The sequence below is a fragment of the Saccoglossus kowalevskii genome, chromosome 14 (assembly GCF_978046115.1).
Source record: "Saccoglossus kowalevskii chromosome 14, keSacKowa6.1, whole genome shotgun sequence".
NCBI classification, from domain to species: domain Eukaryota; kingdom Metazoa; phylum Hemichordata; class Enteropneusta; family Harrimaniidae; genus Saccoglossus; species Saccoglossus kowalevskii.
Window position 1 is genome coordinate 2,628,016 of NC_140654.1, and position 14,663 is coordinate 2,642,678.

General features: G+C 41.1%; 1 protein-coding gene across 1 annotated transcript in view; it reads right to left on the reverse strand.

The window, feature by feature from the left end:
• The window catches only part of LOC100377577 (uncharacterized), a 30,464-nt gene extending 20,134 nt beyond the window's left edge, over window positions 1-10,330 (reverse strand). The window contains exon 1 of the mRNA XM_085508219.1: window positions 10,325-10,330. Coding sequence (XP_085364345.1) covers window positions 10,325-10,330 — 6 coding nt within the window. The remainder of the gene's footprint in view (window positions 1-10,324) is intronic.
• Window positions 10,331-14,663: the final 4,333 nt, after the last annotated feature.

Consider the following 14,663-nt stretch of genomic DNA (forward strand, 5'->3'; position numbering starts at 1 on the left):
GAGTGGAATGTCACATAGATTCTAGGCTGCACAATGAGATATTACTGGAACTGTATCTAGGCGTTAGTAGAGTGGTGTATATCGAGTGGAATGTCACATAGATTCTTGGCTATACAATGAGATATTACTAGAACTGTATCTAGGCGTTAGTGGAGTGGTTTATAGCGAGTGGAATGTCACATAGATTCAAGGCTATACAATGAGATATTACTAGAACTGTATCTAGGCGTTAGTGGAGTGGTTTATAGCGAGTGGAATGTCACATAGATTCTAGGCTGCACAATGAGATATTACTAGAACTGTATCTAGGCGTTAGTGGAGTGGTGTATAGCGAGTGGAATGTCACATAGATTCTTGGCTGCACAATGAGATATTACTAGAACTGTATCTAGGCGTTAGTAGAGTGGTGTATAGCGAGTGGAATGTCACATAGATTCAAGGCTATACAATGAGATATTACTGGAACTGTATCTAGGCGTTAGTGGAGTGGTTTATAGCGAGTGGAATGTCACATAGATTCAAGGCTATACAATGAGATATTACTAGAACTGTATCTAGGCGTTAGTAGAGTGATGTATAGCGAGTGGAATTTCACATAGATTCTAGGCTATACAATGAGATATTACTAGAACTGTATCTAGGCGTTAGTAGAGTGATGTATAGCGAGTGGAATGTCACATAGATTCTAGGCTATACAATGAGATATTACTGGAACTGTATCTAGGCGTTAGTGGAGTGGTGTATAGCGAGTGGAATGTCACATAGATTCTTGGCTGCACAATGAGATATTACTAGAACTGTATCTAGGCGTTAGTAGAGTGGTGTATAGCGAGTGGAATGTCACATAGATTCTAGGCTGCACAATGAGATATTACTAGAACTGTATCTAGGCGTTAGTGGAGTGGTGTATAGCGAGTGGAATGTCACATAGATTCTTGGCTGCACAATGAGATATTACTGGAACTGTATCTAGGCGTTAGTGGAGTGGTGTATAGCGAGTGGAATGTCACATAGATTCTAGGCTGCACAATGAGATATTACTAGAACTGTATCTAGGCGTTAGTAGAGTGGTGTATAGCGAGTGGAATGTCACATAGATTCTAGGCTGCACAATGAGATATTACTAGAACTGTATCTAGGCGTTAGTAGAGTGGTGTATAGCGAGTGGAATGTCACATAGATTCTAGGCTGCACAATGAGATATTACTGGAACTGTATCTAGGCGTTAGTAGAGTGGTGTATAGCGAGTGGAATGTCACATAGATTCTAGGCTGCACAATGAGATATTACTAGAACTGTATCTAGGCGTTAGTGGAGTGGTTTATAGCGAGTGGAATGTCACATAGATTCTAGGCTATACAATGAGATATTACTAGAACTGTATCTAGGCGTTAGTGGAGTGGTTTATAGCGAGTGGAATGTCACATAGATTCTAGGCTATACAATGAGATATTACTAGAACTGTATCTAGGCGTTAGTGGAGTGGTGTATAGCGAGTGGAATGTCACATAGATTCTTGGCTGCACAATGAGATATTACTAGAACTGTATCTAGGCGTTAGTAGAGTGGTGTATAGCGAGTGGAATGTCACATAGATTCTTGGCTGCACAATGAGATATTACTGGAACTGTATCTAGGCGTTAGTGGAGTGGTGTATAGCGAGTGGAATGTCACATAGATTCTAGGCTGCACAATGAGATATTACTAGAACTGTATCTAGGCGTTAGTAGAGTGGTGTATAGCGAGTGGAATGTCACATAGATTCTAGGCTGCACAATGAGATATTACTAGAACTGTATCTAGGCATTAGTGGAGTGGTTTATAGCGAGTGGAATGTCACATATATTCTAGGCTGCACAATGAGATATTACTAGAACTGTATCTAGGCGTTAGTGGAGTGGTGTATAGCGAGTGGAATGTCACATAGATTCTTGGCTGCACAATGGGATATTACTAGAACTGTATCTAGGCGTTAGTAGAGTGGTTTATAGCGAGTGGAATGTCACATAGATTCTAGGCTGCACAATGAGATATTACTGGAACTGTATCTAGGCGTTAGTAGAGTGGTGTATAGCGAGTGGAATGTCACATAGATTCTAGGCTGCACAATGAGATATTACTAGAACTGTATCTAGGCGTTAGTGGAGTGGTGTATAGCGAGTGGAATGTCACATAGATTCTTGGCTGCACAATGAGATATTACTAGAACTGTATCTAGGCGTTAGTGGAGTCGTTTATAACGAGTGGAATGTCACATAGATTCTTGGCTGCACGATGGGATATTACTAGAACTGTATCTAGGCGTTAGTAGAGTGGTGTATAGCGAGTGGAATGTCACATAGATTCAAGGCTGCACAATGAGATATTACTAGAACTGTATCTAGGCGTTAGTAGAGTGGTGTATAGCAAGTGGAATGTCACATAGATTCTTGGCTGCACAATGAGATATTACTAGAACTGTATCTAGGCGTTAGTGGAGTGGTTTATAGCGAGTGGAATGTCACATAGATTCTAGGCTATACAATGAGATATTACTAGAACTGTATCTAGGCGTTAGTGGAGTGGTTTATAGCGAGTGGAATGTCACATAGATTCTAGGCTATACAATGAGATATTACTAGAACTGTATCTAGGCGTTAGTGGAGTGGTTTATAGCGAGTGGAATGTCACATAGATTCTAGGCTGCACAATGAGATATTACTAGAACTGTATCTAGGCGTTAGTGGAGTGGTGTATAGCGAGTGGAATGTCACATAGATTCTAGGCTGCACAATGAGATATTACTAGAACTGTATCTAGGCGTTAGTGGAGTGGTGTATAGCGAGTGGAATGTCACATAGATTCTAGGCTGCACAATGAGATATTACTAGAACTGTATCTAGGCGTTAGTGGAGTGGTTTATAGCGAGTGGAATGTCACATAGATTCTAGGCTATACAATGAGATATTACTAGAACTGTATCTAGGCGTTAGTAGAGTGGTGTATAGCGAGTGGAATGTCACATAGATTCTAGGCTGCACAATGAGATATTACTAGAACTGTATCTAGGCGTTAGTGGAGTGGTGTATAGCGAGTGGAATGTCACATAGATTCTTGGCTATACAATGAGATATTACTAGAACTGTATCTAGGCGTTAGTAGAGTGATGTATAGCGAGTGGAATGTCACATATATTCAAGGCTATACAATGAGATATTACTAGAACTGTATCTAGGCGTTAGTGGAGTGGTTTATAGCGAGTGGAATGTCACATAGATTCTAGGCTGCACAATGAGATATTACTAGAACTGTATCTAGGCGTTAGTGGAGTGGTTTATAGCGAGTGGAATGTCACATAGATTCTAGGCTGTACAATGAGATATTACTAGAACTGTATCTAGGCGTTAGTAGAGTGGTGTATAGCGAGTGGAATGTCACATAGATTCTTGGCTGCACAATGAGATATTACTAGAACTGTATCTAGGCGTTAGTAGAGTGGTGTATAGCGAGTGGAATGTCACATAGATTCTAGGCTGCACAATGAGATATTACTTGAACTGTATCTAGGCGTTACTAGAGTGGTGTATAGCGAGTGGAATGTCACATAGATTCTTGGCTGCACAATGAGATATTACTAGAACTGTATCTAGGCGTTAGTGGAGTGGTGTATAGCGAGTGGAATGTCACATAGATTCTAGGCTGCACAATGAGATATTACTAGAACTGTATCTAGGCGTTAGTGGAGTGGTGTATAGCGAGTGGAATGTCACATAGATTCTTGGCTGCACAATGAGATATTACTAGAACTGTATCTAGGCGTTAGTAGAGTGGTTTATAGCGAGTGGAATGTCACATAGATTCTAGGCTATACAATGAGATATTACTAGAACTGTATCTAGGCGTTAGTGGAGTGGTTTATAGCGAGTGGAATGTCACATAGATTCAAGGCTATACAATGAGATATTACTAGAACTGTATCTAGGCGTTAGTAGAGTGGTTTATAGCGAGTGGAATGTCACACAGATTCTAGGCTGCACAATGAGATATTACTAGAACTGTATCTAGGCGTTAGTGGAGTGGTTTATAGCGAGTGGAATGTCACATAGATTCTTGGCTGCACAATGAGATATTACTAGAACTGTATCTAGGCGTTAGTGGAGTGGTGTATAGCGAGTGGAATGTCACATAGATTCTAGGCTGCACAATGAGATATTACTAGAACTGTATCTAGGCGTTAGTGGAGTGGTGTATAGCGAGTGGAATGTCACATAGATTCAAGGCTATACAATGAGATATTACTAGAACTGTATCTAGGCGTTAGTAGAGTGGTGTATAGCGAGTGGAATGTCACATAGATTCTTGGCTGCACAATGAGATATTACTAGAACTGTATCTAGGCGTTAGTGGAGTGGTGTATAGCGAGTGGAATGTCACATAGATTCTAGGCTGCACAATGAGATATTACTAGAACTGTATCTAGGCGTTAGTGGAGTGGTGTATAGCGAGTGGAATGTCACATAGATTCAAGGCTATACAATGAGATATTACTAGAACTGTATCTAGGCGTTAGTAGAGTGGTTTATAGCGAGTGGAATGTCACATAGATTCAAGGCTATACAATGAGATATTACTAGAACTGTATCTAGGCGTTAGTAGAGTGGTGTATAGCGAGTGGAATGTCACATAGATTCTAGGCTGCACAATGAGATATTACTAGAACTGTATCTAGGCGTTAGTGGAGTGGTGTATAGCGAGTGGAATGTCACATAGATTCTAGGCTATACAATGAGATATTACTAGAACTGTATCTAGGCGTTAGTAAAGTGGTGTATAGCGAGTGGAATGTCACATAGATTCTAGGCTGCACAATGAGATATTACTAGAACTGTATCTAGGCGTTAGTGGAGTGGTGTATAGCGAGTGGAATGTCACATAGATTCTAGGCTGCACAATGAGATATTACTAGAACTGTATCTAGGCGTTAGTAGAGTGGTGTATAGCTAGTGGAATGTCACATAGATTCTAGGCTATACAATGAGATATTACTAGAACTGTATCTAGGCGTTAGTAGAGTGGTGTATAGCGAGTGGAATGTCACATAGATTCTAGGCTGCACAATGAGATATTACTAGAACTGTATCTAGGCGTTAGTGGAGTGGTGTATAGCAAGTGGAATGTCACATAGATTCTAGGCTGCACAATGAGATATTACTAGAACTGTATCTAGGCGTTAGTGGAGTGGTGTATAGCGAGTGGAATGTCACATAGATTCTAGGCTGCACAATGAGATATTACTAGAACTGTATCTAGGCGTTAGTGGAGTGGTTTATAGCGAGTGGAATGTCACATAGATTCTAGGCTATACAATGAGATATTACTAGAACTGTATCTAGGCGTTAGTAGAGTGGTGTATAGCGAGTGGAATGTCACATAGATTCTAGGCTGCACAATGAGATATTACTAGAACTGTATCTAGGCGTTAGTGGAGTGGTGTATAGCGAGTGGAATGTCACATAGATTCTTGGCTATACAATGAGATATTACTAGAACTGTATCTAGGCGTTAGTAGAGTGATGTATAGCGAGTGGAATGTCACATATATTCAAGGCTATACAATGAGATATTACTAGAACTGTATCTAGGCGTTAGTGGAGTGGTTTATAGCGAGTGGAATGTCACATAGATTCTAGGCTGCACAATGAGATATTACTAGAACTGTATCTAGGCGTTAGTGGAGTGGTTTATAGCGAGTGGAATGTCACATAGATTCTAGGCTGTACAATGAGATATTACTAGAACTGTATCTAGGCGTTAGTAGAGTGGTGTATAGCGAGTGGAATGTCACATAGATTCTTGGCTGCACAATGAGATATTACTAGAACTGTATCTAGGCGTTAGTAGAGTGGTGTATAGCGAGTGGAATGTCACATAGATTCTAGGCTATACAATGAGATATTACTAGAACTGTATCTAGGCGTTAGTGGAGCGGTGTATAGCGAGTGGAATGTCACATAGATTCTAGGCTGCACAATGAGATATTACTAGAACTGTATCTAGGCGTTAGTAGAGTGGTGTATAGCGAGTGGAATGTCACATAGATTCTTGGCTGCACAATGAGATATTACTAGAACTGTATCTAGGCGTTAGTAGAGTGGTGTATAGCGAGTGGAATGTCACATAGATTCTAGGCTGCACAATGAGATATTACTAGAACTGTATCTAGGCGTTAGTAGAGTGGTGTATAGCGAGTGGAATGTCACATAGATTCAAGGCTATACAATGAGATATTACTAGAACTGTATCTAGGCGTTAGTGGAGTGGTGTATAGCGAGTGGAATGTCACATAGATTCTAGGCTGCACAATGAGATATTACTAGAACTGTATCTAGGCGTTAGTGGAGTGGTGTATAGCGAGTGGAATGTCACATAGATTCTTGGCTATACAATGAGATATTACTAGAACTGTATCTAGGCGTTAGTAGAGTGGTTTATAGCGAGTGGAATGTCACATAGATTCTAGGCTATACAATGAGATATTACTAGAACTGTATCTAGGCGTTAGTGGAGTGGTTTATAGCGAGTGGAATGTCACATAGATTCTAGGCTGCACAATGAGATATTACTAGAACTGTATCTAGGCGTTAGTGGAGTGGTGTATAGCGAGTGGAATGTCACATAGATTCTAGGCTATACAATGAGATATTACTAGAACTGTATCTAGGCGTTAGTAAAGTGGTGTATAGCGAGTGGAATGTCACATATATTCAAGGCTGCACAATGAGATATTACGAGAACTGTATCTAGGCGTTAGTAGAGTGATGTATAGCGAGTGGAATGTCACATAGATTCTAGGCTGCACAATGAGATATTACTAGAACTGTATCTAGGCGTTAGTGGAGTGGTGTATAGCGAGTGGAATGTCACATAGATTCTAGGCTGCACAATGAGATATTACTAGAACTGTATCTAGGCGTTAGTAGAGTGGTGTATAGCGAGTGGAATGTCACATAGATTCTAGGCTGCACAATGAGATATTACTAGAACTGTATCTAGGCGTTAGTGGAGTGGTGTATAGCGAGTGGAATGTCACATAGATTCTAGGCTATACAATGAGATATTACTAGAACTGTATCTAGGCGTTAGTGGAGTGGTGTATAGCGAGTGGAATGTCACATAGATTCTAGGCTGCACAATGAGATATTACTAGAACTGTATCTAGGCGTTAGTGGAGTGGTGTATAGCGAGTGGAATGTCACATAGATTCAAGGCTGCACAATGAGATATTACTAGAACTGTATCTAGGCGTTAGTGGAGTGGTGTATAGCGAGTGGAATGTCACATAGATTCTAGGCTGCACAATGAGATATTACTAGAACTGTATCTAGGCGTTAGTAAAGTGGTGTATAGCGAGTGGAATGTCACATATATTCAAGGCTGCACAATGAGATATTACTAGAACTGTATCTAGGCGTTAGTGGAGTGGTGTATAGCGAGTGGAATGTCACATAGATTCTAGGCTGCACAATGAGATATTACTAGAACTGTATCTAGGCGTTAGTGGAGTGGTGTATAGCGAGTGGAATGTCACATAGATTCTACGCTGCACAATGAGATATTACTAGAACTGTATCTAGGCGTTAGTAGAGTGGTGTATAGCGAGTGGAATGTCACATAGATTCTAGGCTATACAATGAGATATTACTAGAACTGTATCTAGGCGTTAGTAGAGTGGTGTATAGCGAGTGGAATGTCACATAGATTCTTGGCTGCACAATGAGATATTACTAGAACTGTATCTAGGCGTTAGTAGAGTGGTGTATAGCGAGTGGAATGTCACATAGATTCTAGGCTGCACAATGAGATATTACTAGAACTGTATCTAGGCGTTAGTGGAGTGGTGTATAGCGAGTGGAATGTCACATAGATTCTGGGCTGCACAATGAGATATTACTAGAACTGTATCTAGGCGTTAGTAGAGTGGTGTATAGCGAGTGGAATGTCACATAGATTCTAGGCTATACAATGAGATATTACTAGAACTGTATCTAGGCGTTAGTGGAGTGGTGTATAGCGAGTGGAATGTCACATAGATTCAAGGCTATACAATGAGATATTACTAGAACTGTATCTAGGCGTTAGTGGAGTGGTGTATAGCGAGTGGAATGTCACATAGATTCTAGGCTGCACAATGAGATATTACTAGAACTGTATCTAGGCGTTAGTGGAGTGGTGTATAGCGAGTGGAATGTCACATAGATTCTAGGCTGCACAATGAGATATTACTAGAACTGTATCTAGGCGTTAGTAGAGTGGTACACGTACACATGCTGTAGGTTCCAGTTATAAACTTGCTCCACTCAGGGATTTGTATTATAATAACAAACCTTTACTCTATGTTTCATGATTTCGGGAAGCAAGATATTTTATTCGATTCTGTTCTGGTCATGACGTCATATGAATACAATTGTCACATACCTTTAAGACTACGATGTAACTGTTTTCAATTGCTTCTCCGGGGGGATAGTATCGAATTTCCGGGATTTTAGCGGCTATGCAGCCCAAGAACAAAAGCGCCACCAAGTGTCGAAACATCGTGCTCTATGATCAGTGTAATTGTAATCTGCAAAGAAGTCGTACATACATGTCGTGCACTGTGACGACGTCTAAACGAGGAAGCCCGTATGTGGGAGAGAACAAGCCCAACAAAGATCTGTGACTTTACTATTGAATTACTATTACTACGATTATCATATTATCAGCAAGATACTATTTTGTATGTATGCCTTATCATTAAAGGTGACATTAGTCACAAAATGTGGTACATATATTCTGAAAGCTCGTGTAACTGAATAAAAAATAATATAAATTGAATTATTTCAAAAATGAAGATATATTTGTTTATCACTTCGGGGAACAACTAATAACAGGTTGATTTATTCTATGTTCATGTTAGAGTGAATCACGCCAGGTATTTCAACCATTTTAAAAACAAAAGCAAATTAGGAATACAATATAACTGAAGGTAGACCAGACTTGTACTTGGATCATGTATCTTTGAAAACTACTTGCATATGATTTGCAGGAATATAAATAGATCCATGCAAATTGTCAACCATGTCACAATCACTTTGGAAAAAGTATTGTTTTGTGATTAGTAAACTGTCATCTAGATTCAGGCGAACGCCGGCTGGATATAGGAATGTAGTTTAGTGGTTGCCCCCAACGCAGTATAGTTTAGCTTGAAATTATGACACTGTGAATCTGGACTATAGTAACAAAAATCTAGTAACCTCAATTTACTAAAATACTGACAGAAAAATGTTGCATTTAAATGCTGCAGGCATTCTATATATGAGGAAGTGTCAAAGTTTGACCTGAAATACGCCATTTTAATATAAGGAAATGGTTGGGATGAATTAAAGGGCGGCAGTCGTCACGCCGCGTCCTGTTCGATATGGGACTCATAGCGACGTATACAACGCTTGTAAAATACATTGTTTATTTACATGAAATTTGAACACGCGCTGCGCGACGACCACCGCGCTTTAAGTACATTTTTTATTAGAGGATGTGAAATTTAAATAAGTTTCTCTACTAGTATTGTATTTAATCATGATAGACTGTAGTATTTCTCAAACTTTATAAAGCGATGTTCCTTCCAATAACATGGTGTATTGGTGTCGGGTTTAACTGACTATAGAATCCAACACTATGCAGGATCGAAACGAACAGGGTATACATTATCAGAGACCACTTGTCGAGGAACCACAGTATGACGTATCCGACGGGAAAAGCTGCAAGTCACTTGATTAACCTCAAATATTAATGTATTTATTATATCCATAAGCGCAAATATGATGAGAAATGTTAGTTTAATAAAGTTCTGAATATTATAATTTTTGCAATTACGTATCACTAGTACTCTGACTGCTGAAATATCAGTACCCGATCAGTCATTACAAGGGATGTATTGGAGTGATACAACTCATATAATACTTTGTAACATCTTCCCGCACCCCCTAAAAAGACAAAAAAACATTTTTCCATTTGGACATAGTGACGGACGTAACAAATTACACCACAGACCTACGCCTATTTTACGATATCCATTCACTGAATCGAGAATTTCGACATCGTTTTAGATTCAGTGTTTTATTTCCTTCAATGTAGTAATATTTGTTTGTCGTTTAATATCGGACAAAATTACCAGAGGGAAACCATGAATCGTTATTTTGAATTATTTTTTCGCATAGTCAACGGGGAGTTGCAATACCTTTCTACGCCCCAACACTTATCACGGAGTTCCTTACTTCTATGTAACCATGGAGGTAATAAGTTTTCTTACCTCCATGATGTAACCGACGCTACTTACATTTACAACTCGAGACTTTATGCAAATTTTAATTCTTGATTATACATTGAGAATGAAAACATCTAAAATGAATGAACTTATATATCATTCATATCATTACTGAATTCAGAACCTCTTGAGTGTATGTTACACATTTATTCTAAAAAACTGACATATCCATGTATCAGCGCACGTGGGACGACGGCTGCTTTATGCGGTTATCATGACTTATTTCAAGAATGACGTGGCACATGCATAAATGTATAACGAAATGATTTTTATACTTATACTAAAACAGAAAACTAAAATTCAGTCTTCAAATGCACTAAAACTATATGTCTCGCAACGTCACGCAACGCCGCAGTTGTCATGCAACGTCACAGTCGTCACTCATCGCCACAGTCTTCACGCAACGTCACAGTCGTCACGCAACGTCACAGTCGTCACTCAACGCTACAGTCGTCACGCAACGCAACAGTCGTCACTCATCGCCACAGTCGTCACGCAACACCACAGTCGTCAATCATCGCCACAGTCGCCACGCAACGTCACAGTTGTCACGCAACGCCACAGTCGTCACGCAACACCACAGTCGTCACTCATCGCCACAGTTGTCACTCATCGCCACAGTCGTCACGCAACGCAACAGTCGTCACTCATCGCCACAGTCGTCACGCAACGTCACAGTCGTCACGCAACGCCACAGTCGTCACTCATCGCCACAGTCGTCACTCATCGCCGCAGTCGTCACGCAACGCCACAGTCGTCACTCATCGCCACAGTCGTCACGTAACGCCACAGTCGTCACTCATCGCCACAGTCGTCACTTATCGTCACAGTCGTCACTCATCGCCGCAGTCGTCACTCATCGCTACAGTCATCACTCATCACCACAGTCGTAAGGCAACGCCACAGTCGTCACTCATCGCCACAGTCGTCACGCAACGTCACAGTCTTCACTCATCGCCACAGTCGTCACGCAACGTCACAGTATTCACTCATCGCCGCATTCATCACGCAACGCCTCAGTCGTCACTCATTGCCATAGTCGTCACGCAACGTCACAGTCGTCACGCAACGTCACAGTCGTCACGCAACGTCACAGCCTTCACGCAACGTCACAGTTTCATCACGCAACGTCACAGCCTTCACGCAACGTCACAGTTTCATGCAAAGTCACAGTCGTCACGCAACGTCACAGTCTTCAAGCAACGTCACAGTCCTCACGCAACGTCACATTCGTCTCGCAACATCACGCAATGCCACAGTCGTCATGCAACGTCACAGTCGTCACTCATCGCCACAGTCGTCACGCAACGCCACAGTCGTCACTCATCGCCGCAGTCGTCACGCAACGCCACAGTCGTCACTCATCGCCACAGTCGTCACGTAACGCCACAGTCGTCACTTATCGTCACAGTCGTCACTCATCGCCGCAGTCGTCACTCATCGCTACAGTCATCACTCATCACCACAGTCGTAAGGCAACGCTACAGTCGTCACTCATCGCCACAGTCGTCACGCAACGTCACAGTCTTCACTCATCGCCACAGTCGTCACGCAACGTCACAGTCTTCACTCATCGCCGCAGTCATCACGCAACGCCTCAGTCGTCACTCATTGCCACAGTCGTCACGCAACGTCACAGTCGTCACGCAACGTCACAGTCGTCACGCAACGTCACAGCCTTCACGCAACGTCACAGTTTCATGCAAAGTCACAGTCTTCAAGCAACGTCACAGTCCTCACGCAACGTCACATTCGTCTCGCAACATCACGCAATGCCACAGTCGTCATGCAACGTCACAGTCGTCACTCATCGCCACAGTCGTCACGCAACGCCACAGTCGTCACTTATCGCCACAGTCTTTCAAGCAACGTCACAGTCTTCACACAAATGTCACAGCCGTCATGCAACGTCACAGTCGTCACGCAACGTCACAGTCGTCACGCAACATCACAGCCTTCACGCAACGTCACAGTTTCATGCAAAGTCACAGTCGTCACGCAACGTCACAGTCTTCAAGCAATGTCACAGTCCTCACGCAACGTCACATTCGTCTCGCAACGTCACGCAACGCCACAGTCGTCATGCAACGTCACAGTCGTCACTCATCGCCACAGTGTTCACGCAACGTCACAGTCGTCACGCAACGTCACAGTCGTCACTCATCGCCACAGTCTTCACGCAAACATCACAGTCGTCTCGCAACGTCACAGTCTTCGCACAACGTCACAGTCGGCAAAAATCGCCATGCAACATCACAGTCATCACGCAAATGTCACAGTCTTCACGCGACGTCACAATCTTCACGCAACGTCACAGTCTTCACGCAACATCACAGTCGGCACGCAAGGTCACAGTCTTCACGCAACGCCACAGTCGTCATACATCGCCACAGTTGTTACGCAACGTCACAGTCGGTACGCAACGCCACAGTCGTCATACATCGCCACAGTTGTTACGCAACGTCACAGTCGTCAGTCAACGCCACGGCCGTTACGCAACGTACAAGTCATTATTTGTTTTATTTTTACAGATGTGACATTAAATGAAGGATGACGAAAATTAAATAATTATATGGGGTCGCTGTATTCGAGTCAGAAAAAAATGGATGTACATTATGAAGTTAAAAATGTTTTGTGAGTTTCATGAAATTTTAGCGTTGTTTGTTATTGCATGATGTTTGACAGAAAAAAAACAACTGATTGCCACAATATCGCACGACAAAAGCAATCGAGGGTAGATGGTTTAAGTAACGGGGCATGGGCAACAGTAGCACCTAAGAGTTTTCGAATCATTCTGCCATTTTTGTTACACCAATTAATCGTCAGCGAAAAAGAATAGTTCGTTAGATATAAGTGTAAACGCTCGCGAACATTGTCTTCTCATTAACGTGCCCCCAATTGTGAAATTAGGTTAAGACAACGTTCGTGTTTACTGAGGCCAAAGTCACATTTGCTACAGAAACTCAACAACTAAAAGACATTTCGGATTACCGCAGAGCGATCCTGAATCCTGAAGACAGAGTAGGTGTATACATTACCTGGGAATTCAACGTAGTCCACAGAATGACTATGTGATTACTGTTAGACCTTATTTATGTACACGGGACAGGTGTGCCTCATTTGAAGCATTGTTCTTTATTTATTTTATTTTGTTTATTAATTAATGTGAAACAATATCTTGAGTAGATCAAATAGACGAGATTAAATAACACGCCACATGGTATGTTCTTATCTATTCTCATATAAATAAATTGCATATACTAGATCCGTATAGACATACGACGCGTATACGAATACCTCAAAATAGTTGATAACGTTCTGTATGTGAGATATTAACTACTTGCCATGAGTATTAGTGTTCCCACAATGGTCTTGTCATTTCACAATCATGGTATTGTATTTGCATGTTGCCATGACAACAGCAATTCTTATTATCTTGTTATAAATTTCATGGAGGCCAACCCATAGACCCTGCTTACCAAGTATCAGAGCAATTGAGAAGTAGAAAATAGCATTTTTTACCCAACTTGGTAAAAATATCAAATAAGAATAGAACATTGACAATATCGTCACAAAACCTGAACAAATCTTAGAAAAGTTTACCCATAGTACTTACATACTAAGTATCAAATCAATTGAACTGGGGCTTTTCAAGAAGAAGTCGGAAATGGTTTCTGTTTTTACCAAATATGACATTATTCGTAGATATCTCCGTAAAACAAAAAAAATCTAACGAAGGTTATTGAGATGGTAGTTTTATAGAAGAAGTCGAAAATAGTAAGGAAGGACGACAACTGACAATCACCTATATGAACAATTCCGCTCTGTCGTCTTCTACAAAAATGGGCCCCTATTCAGCAGACAATGTCCAACAAATTATACCTCGTGTTTTATCAAAAAACAACCAAAAATAGACTCTCAAAAGTAGTAAATAAATACACGCTGCTCGGACAGATAAATATGATATATAGTAGATAATATTTGGTAATCGTTCTCCCAAGTTCAATAGTTACATAGAAACAGTTACCAAGTATTATCTAATGAAAACAAACTACATTGTGTGACACGTTGCTATAGCGCATACATATAAAAGTACACACTAATATCAAAAATGTGGGTTCATTTCACGCTTTCGCGTGCTTGGATGAACTATTCCCGTCATAAACCTCGAATGAACCCTTGGAATATCGGACAGCTGTTATTGAGGTTGCACAGATAAGATAATACTTACTGTTCTGATGCAGATATATACAAATAAGATAAACGGGGACTGTTTGGAACAAAGAGGAAACAACAAACTTGCCCAGTTAACGAGTGATGGGAA